This window comes from Columba livia, chromosome 17 (genome assembly GCF_036013475.1).
Source record: "Columba livia isolate bColLiv1 breed racing homer chromosome 17, bColLiv1.pat.W.v2, whole genome shotgun sequence".
In the NCBI taxonomy this organism is placed as follows: Eukaryota; Metazoa; Chordata; class Aves; order Columbiformes; family Columbidae; genus Columba; species Columba livia.
The window spans coordinates 4,798,901-4,814,479 of NC_088618.1; the positions used below are offsets into that span (position 1 = coordinate 4,798,901).

Genomic DNA, 15,579 nt, shown 5'->3' on the forward strand with positions numbered 1-15,579 from the left:
TAGATCATTTTTGTTGTTGTTGTTTGAATAAATATAGTTGTCTTAATAGGTATAATTATTAAAGCGAGTACTGTGTTATTCTTGTTAGATTACAATGAATTTGTGCTTGAAACTGTGCAGGAACCATGCAAGGACAGATTAAATGGTGTCCCCAAAGGATGGAGAAAAAGATACAATATCTAGCAAACGGAACAGTTTAATTCTAGGTCCAAGTCTATTGCAATGTTTCATGTTCCTTATAAAGACTTTAACAAAAGAAGGTCAAAAAAGACAATGAGAACTTTATGAATTAGGAACATTGTAAAGACTGGTGGAGTTCGAATGTGAGAAGACACCGAGTCAGAAACCTAAGCAGCAGCTCGTCATTGTAGTCGTGACAGTAAATGTAGTGAGCTCTGGATCTGATAAGCAATAAAACACAAAGCTGATGAAACTGCTTGCCTTGTATGAAGCACTTGGCAGAAAAGACTATATATGCAGCTCCATAGTGGAGAAAATAATGCCTATTATGTCCCCTTTCTTTGATCCGAGGTGATAAGGTCAAGGTGGGAAATGCCAAGGCATATATTGCCTCTGTGGAACGTAGCAGAGAGATCAGATTCTAAAAGATGTGAAGATGGACAAAGTGTGACCTGCTTATGGCTTGGACAAAATCAAAGTGTGTGATTTTGAGAAGCTGATTCACTCGTGTGGAGGGTGCACTGATGCTCACTGGACTGGGGTAGCAGAGTGGTTTCAGTCCATAGTGCCCAGTTAAGGCCCTCAGAAATTTTAGATGGTGCAAACTATCCAGGAAATACCATGATAAGCATTCAAAAAAACCCCAAACTTATCTAAGAGAAAAGTAGTAATTTGTTTTTAGGTTAAGGAACACTTAATGTATTACAGTTGTGCTTTCTTATGACTAATTTCCCTTGCCACCTTATGATTTCTGTTGTTGCACACTACAGGATACAATATACTTCTTGGAAGGAATTCATGAAAAACAACAGATGTAAGATGATGTTTTGTTTCTTACCAGATCATTATTATATAAAAATAGCAGATTACTTCTACATATAGTTGTTTCACAGTTGATAAGCTCATGTAGTTCCCTCTCATCCTTAGACCCTCTGAAGGCCCAGTTTCTATAGTTGTGATGAGAAGTTTAACTGAAGCCTTGCCAGAAAACAGGTACTAGTTTTGATTAAATACCGTTGTGTTTTTTTTTTAAATCTGTGATTTGACACATATTAAAGTAGTATGCTTTACTTTATTTCACCCCTAGGCTAAGTCGCTTACTTCACAAACACAAATTCACCGAAGCAGAGAATTTTGCTATTCAGTTTGGACTAGATGTTGAGGTAAGTTGTCTGTTCTTGATAAATACATTTGGAGATTAATTAGTATAATTGAACTTATGAGTAAGTTTCTTGCCCTATAACCCAACAAAAAATGTTTAAAAATTATTACAAATGTAGTGGAAAGTTACCTTACAAAGCAACTCACTATTCTTGAAAGCTGATACATGACTACATGGTGAACTATGTTTTTTCCTTTACAATAAGTAACAAACCTTGCAATGAGAAGTGGTGCTGAAGTACATCTGGTCAAGATAAGCGCTGCTGGTTCAGGAGAAGGCACATTTATCCCTTTAAGTAGCAGGAAAAAGCGTTGCTCTAAAAAAAAAGAATTTTCACAGGCATTTATTGACACATAGTCTGGCTTAATTAACTATGTTTTAATAAGAACACAGGCTTAGCTGGTGACATAAAGCTTGTCAGGGACTAATTGGTGATTCATTTCTGTAATGAAATCATTCAATGTACATGGACACACTTTATCTCCAAACATTATGAAGGAAACTGTGGAGTTTTCAGGTGAAAACTGTCTGCTTAAGACTTCATTGTGTCAAACTGAAAACTGTGTTTCTTCTCTTTAAACAGCTTGTATACAAAGTGAAAGCAAACACTATTTTAGAGAAACTTGCTTCAGCTTCTGTTGGGAGTTACGGTCACGAAGTCTGGCTGGATCTTGTGAACGAAGCCAAAGAAAATTTGCAAAAAATTCAGGTGTGGTTTGATTTCTACCCTCTTTCTCTTACGAAGTAATTCAAATTATAAAAGAGCTTGGAATTAATGTCAGTTGTGTCCTTATGCAAACAGGATAGCCAATTTGTTGTGGATTACTGCATAAATGCTCCATGGCCGCTCTATGAAACTGCTCAAGAAATGCTGAACTACGCTAAAGCCAAAGTAAGGGGGTTTATTTCTTTAAATTGCATATACCCATCCATTCCTATTACATGCCTCTGTCCAACTCGAGAGGGGGGACAACTTCAAACCAGTTACAGTGATTCAAAAAGTAAATGCATTATAAATTGTATGTTATCAAACAGGAAGCAGCAGCAAGGCTTGTTCCAACCTCCTTGCTATTGCTTACGGTTTTATTTTCACATCAGAAAGCTGGTTTTAGTTTTGAGCAGTAGTCTTTTAAAATACCTTTTAAATATTAATTTCAGCACTAAAATCTCAAAATACACCACCTTGTTTGTTTTCATTATTTTCACCTTTCCTGCCTTATCAAACAGAATCAGAGAGATAAATATTATCTGTCTGATCCTGTACACATGTAGAAATCCAGTCTGAGTTTAACATTGTAAAATAAAGACTTCAGTTTACAGAGTTACTAAGTTTTTGCTTGTTTCTTAATTAAATTTGTAGTACTATTTGGCATGTTCTGCATGTAGTGAGTTGTCAGCCAATCTATTTCATGTATTTCCATCCCTGGGAAACTGATGGAATGACTTCTCCTTGGTGCCATCTCAAGGCATATCAGGGATAAGAGGGTCATTAGGGGCAGTCAACATGGCTTCACCAAGGGGAAGTCGTGCTTGACCAATCTCATTGACTTTTATGAGCACATAACAAGATGGATGGATGATGGCAGAGCAGTGGACGTGATCTGCCTTGACTTGAGTAAGGCATTTGACACAGTGTCCCACAGCATCCTCACAGCTAAACTGAGGGAGTGTGGTCTAGACGACTGGGTAGTGAGGTGGACTGTGAACTGACTGTGAACTGGCTGAAGGGAAGAAGCCAGAGAGTCGTGGTCAATGGAGCGGTGTCTAGTTAGAGGCCTGTATGTAGTGCAGTGCCTCAGGGGTCAATACTTGGGCCCATATTATTCAATATATTCATCAATGATTTGGACAAGGGAATAGAGTGTACTATCAGCAAGTTTGCTGATGACACCAAGCTGGGAGGAGTGGCTGACACGCCAGAAGGCTGTGCTGCCATCCAGAGACCTGGACAGGCTGCAGGGAGGTTGTGGAGTCTCCTACTCCGGAGACATTCAAAACCCACCTGGACACCTTCCTGTGTAACCTCATCTGGGTGTTCCTGCTCTGGCAGTGGGATTGCACTGGCTGAGCTTTCGAGGTCCCTTCCAATCTCTAACATTCTGTGATTCTGTGATTTGTTTCAGATCATGAAGAAAGATGATAAAACCACTGCTCAGTCATCTGATGGAGCTCCGGTCTCCATAACTGAGGTGAGGACAAATGTCTGGGCCCTACAGTACCATATAATAAACAATTACAATGTAGAGTTTTAGAAACTGTATTACTGATGAATTATCAAAAGTCTAAACAAGAATATATTTTAGAGTATGAAAGAGAACCATAGAAATGACAAGCTTCTGAAATAAGTGATTCTTTCAGTCATAGAAAGATTCATTTTCAGATGCTCTAGAAACTGAAGGGAGAAGCTTTCTTAAGTGCTCTCAGGTATTTAATTTTGTTTCTTATTTAGTCCTATTGTGTTCTGAACAGGTCTCATCTGTCTTCAAGGCGATTCAGTGTAGTGTTTCCACATTGAAATTTTGCATTAATGCTTTATTAAACAAACTTACATATGTAATTAAATGGAATTATTGAAAAGTCTTTCTTTTCCTCCATTTTTCACCTTTGTGATGGTTATTCTAGCTGTATAACACGACTGTTTGGTAAGCTAGATATTGACCTTAAATCTCTTGTCTGCATTCAGGTATTGAGAGCTCAGGCAAGGCTCACAACTTTTTATGGAGCTTTTGGACTAGAGAAATTCAGGTTTGTTTCTGTTTCTTTGTTAAAATTTAAAGTAAATTTGATTGTAATGGTTAAGTATGTGCCATTGAAATTAAGTTTTTTCTTTTTCTTTACATTTGCAGTCATTAATCTTTAAACCCTCACCTGTCTTCCTGCAGTTTCCTATCCTTTACTGTGGCAAGGGGAGGATGCAGAGAGGTTCAGTCATCCTATATGTTCAAAACATACATTATCTGTCCCACATGCACTATCTTGTATAGATTTTTTGTTTTTAACACATATAGGAGGGGATGTGATTTTGTGCATGCACAATCTAACACTACTGTTGTCTCTTACAGCATATAATACTAGCTAGAAGAGCTTTGAGGTTCTCTCCCGAACTCCTGTAATGTTGACATATATCAATAACAGTTTCTTTTCCTCGTCTCGCTTCTAGTGGTATTGCTTGGACAGAATTCTTGAATAACAAAGACATTTTCAAGACTATCCTTTTCGAGCTAGAAGAAGGAAATTTATCTTGTGCACAGTACCTCTGGCTTAGGCATCAGGTGAGATGACATAGACTTTTCTTTGGTATTTCTGGAGAATGTTGAGTTTCTTAAATTTACCATCCTATTTAACAGAATCAGACTGATGCAGAAGCAAAAGAAGCAAAGATCTATGGCAGAATCTCATCTATTATCACCTAGCTCCTTAGAAGGCTGAACTTATTGATTTAAGAATAAACTGGTATTTCTGATGTCAGACCACATATTTCTAGGTCTGAAAGCTGATGATTCTTTGATCTATTCTATGGTGGTTATAATCTTCCATTCACTTTTTTTGCAAGCACAGCTCTCAGAATTTTTAAGTGGACATTTTCTGGGTACCTTAAAATCCTTTAAAAAGAACCACAGACTTCTTACTGTGAGTGACATGTTCATAATAGTGGCCGTGGGCTATTATATTCTTTAGTTCAGGACTTCAGGTCCATGCCTGTTGTTTTCTTAATAAGGCAGGACTATAGGGCAAGTCCTAAAGTAATAGGACATGATCCTGCAACTGTAATTTGCAAAGAGATTGCTTGAATTAGCTCTTTTTCAAGAGGACCAAGCTCTAGATTTTTCTGAACAGGACTATGTTTTTCTAAATTCCTATCTGTGATTACTGAGATTTTATCTTTATATTTGTGAACTACATTGCTTCTTCCTATTAGTGAAACAGCTTTACAAAGTACCAGATAAACATATACTTCATATTTCTGTAATTGTTTTGATATTTTAGGCAGATTTTGAAAGCAGCTTTGACGAGAAAATGCTGGAGAACTTGCTGAATGCCATTCACTTCACTGTTCCTCTGAAGCAGCTGTGTTTATGGCTTAAAAATGTCGTGATCCCTTTCTCAAGAAGAGTTGTACCAAAGGGACAGGTAGGTGTCTTAAGAAATGCAAAATGTCATTTTCTCAGGCTAAGATGATTTTATAGACAGACCTATGGACTTTATTTTTTGAATGTCAGGACCTCGTTCATCTATCTTTTAAATGACTTTTTTCCCTACAGTTTATATTTCAACTGATTTCTAACGGCAAATTTTGTTCTTATAGATAGCATAACTCTACGTATAACGGTATTTTTTTTTCAGAAAATGTTAGCAAAATGGCTGGAACAAGGTGCTCGAAATCTTGAATTAACTGATAAGGTAAGTCATATGGCAGAAGCTTTGCATGTCTTATATTTCTATATGTATAGTACAGTTTGCTAATATCAGTTCTTTCGGACAGGCAAATTGGCCAGAAAATGGACTGCAAATGGCAGAGGTTTTTTTCACAAGTAAAAATCAAGGTGAAATGGGACTGGCAGCTTTTGACCATTGGACTCCTTTGGTAAGAAATGTAGCAAATATAAGGATTTACCACTAAGAGACTTCAGAACATATGCCCTGTGCTAGAGTTGGAATGGATGATAACAAGGTCACTAATGTTTTTGGTGAAAATTGACTCAGTTCCATGAAAGGAAGGAACTGAGTTCCAGTTGTCTTGGGTTTAAAGATTAAAAAAAAAAGCCAGTGCAACATGAATACCCTTTAACAGATGTGTTATTAGTCTAAATAGGAATAATATTATTGAATATTCTGTAGAACACAAATAAGCCTGAATACTGCAAAACACTTTCAGTAAAGATTTTCCTTATGAACTTAAACTAAAAACATGTCTTATCTCTGTCAAAGTTTTTGGAAATTAATTTCAATTAGGCATGTGTTATGTCCTGGAGAAAACAGGTATTAAAAATCAGCTTGCTGTAAGGTTACAAATACTGAATTTGTGCAAGCACAAGTAAATTATATATGCTATATATCCTAGCTATACGAGCATCTATAAAAGTGGTAGTAAGAAAGTGGAGAAAGATAAAATTTAAAGCTAACCAGCTGTGCATTTTAAAAATTGGAAACACTGACATTCTACGTTAGTTAGACCTGCTGTCGTAAACTGCCAAATCCCACATTCAAAGTGCATAATGGAAAGAAGACACATTTACTCTAAGTCCCACATTCAACCTGTACTTGATTTTCCTTGGTTATATGCCATATACATGTAACAGTTCAGCGTGTATATTCATAAAATCTTTAAGACTGAAAGGCACGAAAAATTGTGAGGTTTCTTAGAAAATCACCTTAAAAATAGAGTTCCTACTCCAAAGACGATGGCAGCTGTAGGTACCTCGTTCCCAGCCATTTGTCTTACCTGTCCTGTAGACTTCAGTGAGTGAAGTGCTCACCCCTCTTCCCTGTGCAGGCTCTTCTAGTGCATCACGGTCTTTATGTTTAGAAAGAATCTTTTCCTAATATCCTACTTCATCACTACACTGTAAGTCAACTGCTCTTGTCTTACACCAGCAATGTGGAGAACAATTTATTTTCTTCCTGTTGTTGAAAGCACTTAATGAAGATTGTAGTAAGTCTTCTAACGTTTCACTTCTAAACACTGTTTCAGAGATGTAGTGACTGCGAAGAAGTACGTAGGTTAAAGAAGCTGGTAAACGATTTACAAGAACTGATAAATCTGTACAGGAAATACAACTGCAGGCTGGCACTCTATGATGTTGAAAAGGTAATTCTGCAGGCGCTTCGAAAAGTGCTTTTGGGTAGTGGATTGTTCCGAGAATGAGAAAAATCTTGTAGAAGGATGCCCGTTCTTGAAATTGTTCAATTCATTTCAATGACACTGGATGTTGAATTATTCATTAGAAATGTAAAGGATTGTGTTCTAACACGTCATTGCTCTACTTGCCACCCAGGAAAATGCAACTACTATTGTGTTTCGCATGTTTGATAAAATTTGGGCACCAGAGCTTGTCCCTTCCATTTTGGAGAAGTTTATAAAACCCTACCTGTGTGAGCATCATCTACAAAAGGATGAATTACTTCTACAGTATATAAAGGTATCCATATTTTCTTTCTTTTCAAGAAAACTATTTAAACATGAGTAAGCAGAAAACGAATCTGATGACCATTCTTATCTGCGCTTGAATTTTAGGGCAAGCTTTCAGATTAGCTTACTCCTATCAATGAACTTATTTATAGCTACTGTTTCTGTAATAAGGCATTAACGGATACAAGGGAAGATAGCCAAATCTGCCCCTTCATGTCCAAAAAACTTTTATTTTTTATGTCATAAGATATTCCTATCTTTTCTGAATTCAAATATCCTAATAATCTATATCACAACATACAGGATTTGCTAGAACGTTGTCGTACACGGTCTGCTTCAGTGTTTGAAACTGCATGGGAGGCAAAGGCAATTGCTGTCATTGGCTGTATCTCTGATACAGATGTAAGTATATTTTATGAAATAAGCATCAAGTGGCTCTAATACGTCAGTTCAGAATGAAATACATAGTTTTTTACATAAGCATATGTGTACATTTTTACACGAAGGATATGAGATCAAATAGTATGCCATTTTAGTAGTCTTCTCCCATGTGATGTTCTTTGCTTGAGAATTTAATTGTAGTTTTGATGTCATTACGTGGAAAACTCACCAACTAACATGTATGAAACTCAAGCTCTACAGTGTCATAAATTACTATACGCATTTTCTGATCTAACTTGACACATCATATTACCATATTACCATAATGAATGCCCGAATGGATCACGAAATAAAGTGAACAATACATCAAGAGATTACCTTGTAACTTATTTTTTAAAGTGAGTTTTATGTTCCTTTTATAGCTGAAATTTGATGCAGTTGTCCAGATAATGCACGCTGCTGTGGTACCATGGAGTGCAGCAATGGAGCAGCTGGTAAAACAGCATTTGGAAATGAATCATGTCAAGTAAGACAAAGTTCACAGTCTGCACCTCAGTGCTGTGTGTAGTTTCAATTAGAATTCTGGTTTGGGGGTGGGAAATACCGTGTATCTGACATAATAGGATGATTAAATCACATACCTTTAGGTAGCAAATAAATTAATAATAGTCTAATTTGTCCGTAGGGTAAAGTTACTACATGAAAGTTACCGACTGATGGAGATGAAGAAGCTTTTGCGAGCCTATAGTATAAGAGATACTAATCTTTTAAAAGACAAGCAGACGATAATGGTAAGTGATCAGCATTACTCTTCTTTCTATTAAACAAAAATCCCTACACTTACCTACATGTAAAGAAGCAAGACTTCAAAAAATCTTAGCAACTGGCAGCTCCCACTTGTCATCAATATCCATTTTTTGTGTCCTGTTGGGACATTTTTTTTGCCTGAAAGCCCACTCTTTTTTTGAGAATTAGCAGATTAACTTAGCCCAACCTAATTAGCATAGCACTGATAATATAGTGCTCTCTGTGTGGGGGGTGGGAAAGAAAAGAAGAAACTAAAAAATTGAAGGATAGATGCTCTCAAGACTTCAGATCCTAAGGTCACAGTGAACGATGCTTGGTGATTTCTTTTTTTTAATTATTTGTTTTTAATTTTTTTGCATCTCCTTTTATGAGGGAGAAAACGTGTATTTCTGGAAAAGTTCCTTGCTATCCTGTGGAGCCAGATGAGTTCCCTGAATTTTGAGAGTTCCCAGGATAATTCTCTTCCCCAAGCCCAGTTCTCTCCCACTCGTGCTTTCCTCAGGTTTTCTCTAGACAGAAGTTTTAAACTCCTGGGTAACCTCATTGGTACGAGCTGTACAACTGCAATTCAGAAGTATTGTGTATATATGACTTCCCTCGTTGTCCTGTACATCAACAAACTCAAGTGTGTATCTGTTTGCTTCTTACAGAGGCTAGTGAAATACGTTCTGCAACAAGATACCCCTACTTCTTTGGAGGATGCTTTGAAGATTGCAGCAGCGTACACGTTGCCCACTGTGAAAGTCTACGTTCTGAGGATGATAGACCTGATCGACAAAGAGAGGGTATAAAATACTTCATGTCAGTTGATCTTAGAATTTAATGACATTAAGGCCTATTTTCAAACAGGGGCAATTTGTACTACTTACAGAAATCTTACATACAGTTTACATATAACTTTTTTTCCTTAAGGTTCTATTAATTGTGCACATAACTGCCTATACTTAACACTGAAAATTACACCTTTGTCAGAGTTTTAAACATCATGAGCCATCCTTCATTCCCGGCAAGAAAGGATGCAAATTTTGACTCGCAATATACAAGTTTGGAATCGAAGTCTCTACATATTTTCACATACTGTTTTTGCTAGAGTTGGTTTTGGACAAGTTGTTTTCTTGTTGTCAACAGCAACAACAACAAAGATTCTTCTGGGAAATGCTTTCTTCCAATGCAACGGTGCCCCACATGAGTATAAACCTGCCCCTTTAGCTGATGTCCTAACTAGAAATATTTAACTTTGCTTGCTACATTATAGTAGGTGTGATCATCTTTATACCCTGTGTTTTCCCTGTGTTATGTTATTGGGATCTCTTTGACCTGCAGAAAAGGAAGCTTTTTGATTAAAGAAATCAAATTAACTCCCCTGCAAAATAGTGTTTCTCATGTTAACGCTTGTTCTACCTTATTAGCACATGGTATTCTCAATAATCATACTGTTTTAAAAATACTGCATAATTGCCAATGAGCAAAACTGCGTTTTAATTTGCCTATTATAATTCTTAGCGAGTAAGCACATGGATTTTACTAAAAGCCTCATAGATTTAGTAAAAAACCATTCAGGGAGTTTCAGGAAGTCATGTCGCAGTAAACATATTTTGTAAAGAGTTTTGAAGTTCATCAGCAGAAGGTTAATTTTACCCAATTGGCCATCATTGTATCAAAGCAAGAAAGTACACATAACGGAGCTTTTCCAAAGGAAATGCTCCCCCTCTTTTTTAAATTATTTCTGGTTTTCTTTTCCTTTTTTTTCTTCAGGGAGAGGAATCTCTGACTTTGTTAAAATCTCTGACTCTTGCCGAAGCTGAGAAAGTTGCAGAGAGATTGACTGCATGGGGAACACTGGTATTACAGAATAAAGCAGATAATTCTGAAGAGGTACCAAGTCATTTCACACAGTAAAGTGTGTGCACAGATTATTCTAAATACTATTCTTACTCAGATGGTTAAAAAATAGGAGGGATGCAAATGTAAAAACTGTCTTCCAGCAAAAAGGGATGATGAACTGGTCCTGATTTGGACTACGTAACCTCTTGAAGCCCTTCCAACTTGAGTTTATTCTGATTCTGTATGCTATACAATTGGTTTGAGTTATTTTTAAAGGCCTCTCCACACAGTGGCATGTCTATCTGAATTAAATTAATAGTTTATAAATCCCGCTGCATTATTACACTTTTAGTCCTATGTAGTTTCCTATTCTTTCTTTAGTTGCTTGGAAAACATTTGGTTAAAAACTGTAGGTGTGGCTTTGCCAGGCACCAAAGTGGGTTGAAGCTTCATAGCTGACAGTACGCTTTATTCTGAGCAAGGGAAGGAAGGAAAAAGAGAGAAGGGCGGATATTTTCCAAATCCCTGTGAGAGCTAACATACTGTGGAGCGCATGTATTTTACACTTGTAAAATATTTGTTATTTCTATACCAGAGGCATACAAACAATAACTTTCTGCTCCCTTGCTTTTCAACTGGTTGTATCTTAGACTTGGTAATTGTTGCATGAGGCCTTTGTAGAGCACTGTGTAGTATTTTCAGAGAGCAGAAACCTGAGGGTCTCTGTTACTCGCAACTTTTTGACCAAACAAAACATTAACCTCTTCCTTTCCTGCAGCAAAAACCACAAATGTTTATGACTAAGACGCTTGTGGAAATCCTTAAGTTCCTGTTCAGCATTCAGAAAGGTGAGCTACAGCTTAATCTTCTCTTTTGCTTGTAAATGGAGTCAGGAAGTAATTGTTTTTCTCCTCCAACAGATAATCCTCTGAAGAAAGATGAATGTGAAGCAAACCTGAAAATGTTTGAAACACTTGCAACCCTGCAGGTATCTTTATAGTTTCAAACTGCTTTTGATTTACTGTAGTTATTCCAATTGTTCTTATAACATAGATTATATTAAAAAATACTTCTATTTACAGCTTATATGCAAAGGTTGTTTTTATTATTGACTTCAAAGAGATTCTGAGGGTAATCTAGCAATTTAAATAGCACCTCGGAAGGTTCCCCATTACTCAGTTGTCCATTTGAATGAAAAAAGTAGATACACTCCCAGAAGTCTTAATTGCTAACACTTCAAAGATTTCATAATTGAGTACTGTAATATTTTATTAAGGATCTAGTATGGTTTGGGATGTTAAATTATTGTTGTCAGAGGGTGTAGGGAGGCAACTAGGAAAGCTAAGGCCTCCTTAGAATTAAACTTGGCGAGAGGGGTCAAGGACAACAGGAAGAGCTTTTTCCAATACGTGGCAGATAAAACTACCACCAAAGGCAATGTAGGCCCACTGATGATACAGAGAAGGCAGAGTTACTGAACGCCTTCTTTGTCTCTGTCTACTCTGCTGGGGGCTGTCCTGAGGATCCTGCACCGCTGAGGCCCCAGAGGAGGGCAGGACAATGGAGGAGTTTGCCTCGGTTGATGAGGACTGGGTTAGGGAGCAGTTAGGCAGTCTGGACATCCATAAATCCATGGGTCTGGATGGGACACACCCATGGGTGCTGAGGGAGCTGGCTGAGGTCATTGCTGGACCGCTCTCCATCATCTTTGCCAAGTCTTGGGAAACGGGAGAGGTGCCTGAGGACTGGAGGAAAGCAAATGTCACTCCAGTCTTCAAAAAGGGCAAGAGGGAGGACCCGGATAACTCTAGACCAGTCAGCCTCACCTCCATCCCTGGGAAACTGATGGAACAACTTCTCCTTGGTGCCATCTCAAGGCATATCAGGGATAAGAGGGTCATTAGGGGCAGTCAACATGGCTTCACCAAGGGGAAGTTGTGCCTGACCAACCTCATTGACTTTTATGAGCGCATAACAAGATGGATGGATGATGGCAGAGCAGTGGACGTGATCTGCCTTGACTTGAGTAAGGCATTTGCCACAGTCTCCCACAGCATCCTCACAGCTCAACTGAGGGAGTGCGGACTGGACCATCGGAACACCTCATCTGGGTGTTCCTGCTCTAGCAGGGGGATTGGACTAGATGATCTTTCAAGGTCCCTTCCAATTCCTAACATTCTGTGATTCTATTTAACGCATTTAAGCATGCAGTATCCTTCAGGTTTTTCGTTTTGCTAAGCTACTGCCTAGCAAAATTCTCTAATCTATGACATAAATCAGTAGTTGGTAGAAACTAGTAAAGTCAACTCTGTACTGAAAGTATTCCTCAGAATGAAACAAGAAATAAAAACATAAAAAAAAATAAAGTTACATGAATACTAATACATAATCTTTTGTTGTTGTTGCAGGAAGATTTTGAAATCTTTCTTTCAGTCGAAGAATTTAGGAACCCTTCACTGATGTCCAGGCTTCTTGAGACACACATAAAATATTATGAAACTGTCAGATCTCTGTCAAAGTCTAGAAAAGAACAAACAATGAACTGTAATTCAGAAGATGGTAAAACCAAGACCTGTTCTACAGAGTCAAGGTTGTACAAACTGGCTTTGCTCCTGCAAAGGTCAGAGCAAGAACTGGGAGAAAAACTGTCCTTGAGAGCACTAGATGCTGGAAAAGTTGAAGATGCTGTAAAAATATGCAGGTAAAACTGCAGAGGTTTTCAGTCTTATAACTTTTAATGGGCTTCTCTGTACTATTTCTGATACTTTGCAGAAGTAAGTAGATGCAGAGCAAAGGGAAGTGTATTTTGTTTTAGCTGTTTTTTCTCTAAAAATGAGTATCTCAGCAATATGCTTATATTCCTTGTGTACAATATTGAGTGAAGAGTTAAGTCGTAGTCTCTGAAGATTGCCATTGGTTCTGCCATCACATGATTACTAACTAAAAAGAATCCCTACAGTTTTATAGTGAGAGATTAGTAGGGCACAATATTAAATAACCATTTTGAGAGCCTCTCAGCTTACATAGGTAGAAGAAAACTGTTGTGCACTGACTGTACATACCATGTCATGGTTTCCAGCTGGTCTCTGCCTCATGCTCAGGTTGTCGGATAATTCAAACTTACTACCAACTCCCCCCAAAAGAGATGAGATGAAAATGCTAGATGTATTTCTTATTATTGCCATGTTCTGTGTGCTTCAGTATTTATCTTTAAGGTGAGCTCCATTGTATTACTTCACTTCAGTCACAGAAGTTTTAGATGCAGTGACTCATATAGATGAAATAAGTAAAAAACAATTAAATAATTAGAACAGCATGTGGCCTTAAGTGAAAGCCCTAAGGACTAGTTTTTATTTTTAACCCTTTTGTTTTAATAGGTACTTCTATGAAAATCACGGTAATGAAGAAACAGGGAAGCTGCTGTTTTCAGCATGTCAAAGGCTTTGTCATATGTTGGGAACTGATGTTCCAGTGATCACTCCTAATGACATGAACCTTCCAGCAGTGATCTATGAACTGGCTTGCCAAGCAGCTACGATATGTAGCCCAGGTAATTACTATTATCACTTATTTGTGTTCATGCTGGGAATCCAACTTTTCAAATAGTATTTAATAAACACGAAAACAAAGTGAATTCCTATATCTGCCTCTGTAAAAACAGGTGCTGCAAAAAATTGTTTCCTTTTAATAGGACATATGAACCGTCCATCCATAGTATGCTAATGATCTTAATATTTTTACAGATTTACTTTTAGATTCTCTGGAACTATGTAAATATACTTTGGCTGCCAAGGAAATTTACACACAGTGCCAAGTAGAAAACTATGGATTTACAGCAAAGGTATTTTCTGCTAACTTGAATATATTTTTTTTAACATACGTCTTGATTGACTGAATAGTGTTCACTGTAGATACATTTTTTCCTCCCATTTTCCTAGCAATATTTCATCAGCTTTTTTAAAAAACAACCAACACCACCCCATACAGCTCTACAGATAAAAATTTCCCTGAATATTTCTGTACATCAGCATAAAGAGTAAACTGATTTGAGTACTAAAAACGGTGCAGCTCTGGCACAAGCATAATTCTCCACATACATTTCAGTATAATAGATCTGGCTAACATGCCTGAAAGTATTACGTGGTCTACCTTGACTTGAGTACCGCATTTGACACAGTCTCCCACAGCTTCCTTACAGCTAAACTGAGGGAGTGTGGTCTGGATGACCAGGTAGTGAGGTGGACTGTGAACTGGCTGGAGGAAAGAAGCCAGAGAGTCGTGGTCAATGGGATGGAGTCCAGTTGGAGCCCTGTATCTAGTGCAGTGCCTCAGGGGCCTGTATTATTCAATATATTCATCAATGCTTCGGACGAGGGAATAGAGTGTACTATGAAATGAAATAGATCAAAGTGGCTGGACAAGCATATTTGTGCACGAAATGTTATTTTTCTAAAAATGATCCATTTGAAATATTTGCTTATGGTATTTGGCCAAGAGTGTTTATGAAAGCCTCCATTAAATTAATTAAGAATGCATTTTGACTGTACAACTCCATAACTGCAACATTAAGGAGAAATGTGGCCACTCCTAGTAGGAAATCTGTTTAGTGCCACTGGCCATTTAACAAAAAGTAGTATAGTAGAATCCATTTTCAAATAAGAGGCTGTGCTCTGTTCCTGTATTTGAAACTTGGAACCTCTTGCAGCATTCAGTTTGTCAATTGACTCAGCTGTTCTTTTTACTTTGTGTACTTTTGACAATGTTCTTATTTAGACAACATCTTTTGGAAGAGATAAAGATCCTTATGAAGAGTGGACTTACGATGACTTCTTTAATGAAGATGGGGTGGTTCTTGATCCACAGACAGCTCTTCCAGTTGTATATGAAACTATTTCTTCTCTTCTGCCTCTATGTGGTAAAATTGCTTTCCTGAATGTTGAGTCAATATACAATCTGTATTTCATATTGATTTTTATCTAGGAATAGAAATAATTCAGCACTCGTGTGGAAATTATCACCCCAAATCTTGATTAGACAAACTCATGGAAGAAATTTCCATTGGGAAGGATGTAGAATGTAAAGATGACTTTGCTTT

General features: G+C 37.5%; 1 protein-coding gene across 2 annotated transcripts in view; it reads left to right on the top strand.

The window, feature by feature from the left end:
- KNTC1 (kinetochore associated 1) overlaps window positions 1–15,579 on the top strand; it is a 40,934-nt gene that overhangs the window by 8,037 nt on the left and 17,318 nt on the right. For both annotated transcript variants that reach the window (XM_021285598.2, XM_005498227.4), the window contains exons 14-37: window positions 951–994; window positions 1,108–1,173; window positions 1,268–1,343; window positions 1,926–2,051; window positions 2,145–2,234; window positions 3,466–3,531; window positions 4,026–4,087; window positions 4,503–4,614; window positions 5,330–5,473; window positions 5,687–5,743; window positions 5,826–5,927; window positions 7,035–7,151; window positions 7,339–7,482; window positions 7,776–7,874; window positions 8,276–8,379; window positions 8,539–8,644; window positions 9,311–9,445; window positions 10,416–10,535; window positions 11,263–11,332; window positions 11,405–11,472; window positions 12,893–13,185; window positions 13,862–14,034; window positions 14,228–14,325; window positions 15,258–15,399. In XM_021285598.2, the coding sequence (XP_021141273.2) occupies window positions 951–994; window positions 1,108–1,173; window positions 1,268–1,343; window positions 1,926–2,051; window positions 2,145–2,234; window positions 3,466–3,531; window positions 4,026–4,087; window positions 4,503–4,614; window positions 5,330–5,473; window positions 5,687–5,743; window positions 5,826–5,927; window positions 7,035–7,151; window positions 7,339–7,482; window positions 7,776–7,874; window positions 8,276–8,379; window positions 8,539–8,644; window positions 9,311–9,445; window positions 10,416–10,535; window positions 11,263–11,332; window positions 11,405–11,472; window positions 12,893–13,185; window positions 13,862–14,034; window positions 14,228–14,325; window positions 15,258–15,399 (2,614 nt within the window). The remainder of the gene's footprint in view (window positions 1–950; window positions 995–1,107; window positions 1,174–1,267; window positions 1,344–1,925; window positions 2,052–2,144; window positions 2,235–3,465; window positions 3,532–4,025; window positions 4,088–4,502; window positions 4,615–5,329; window positions 5,474–5,686; window positions 5,744–5,825; window positions 5,928–7,034; window positions 7,152–7,338; window positions 7,483–7,775; window positions 7,875–8,275; window positions 8,380–8,538; window positions 8,645–9,310; window positions 9,446–10,415; window positions 10,536–11,262; window positions 11,333–11,404; window positions 11,473–12,892; window positions 13,186–13,861; window positions 14,035–14,227; window positions 14,326–15,257; window positions 15,400–15,579) is intronic.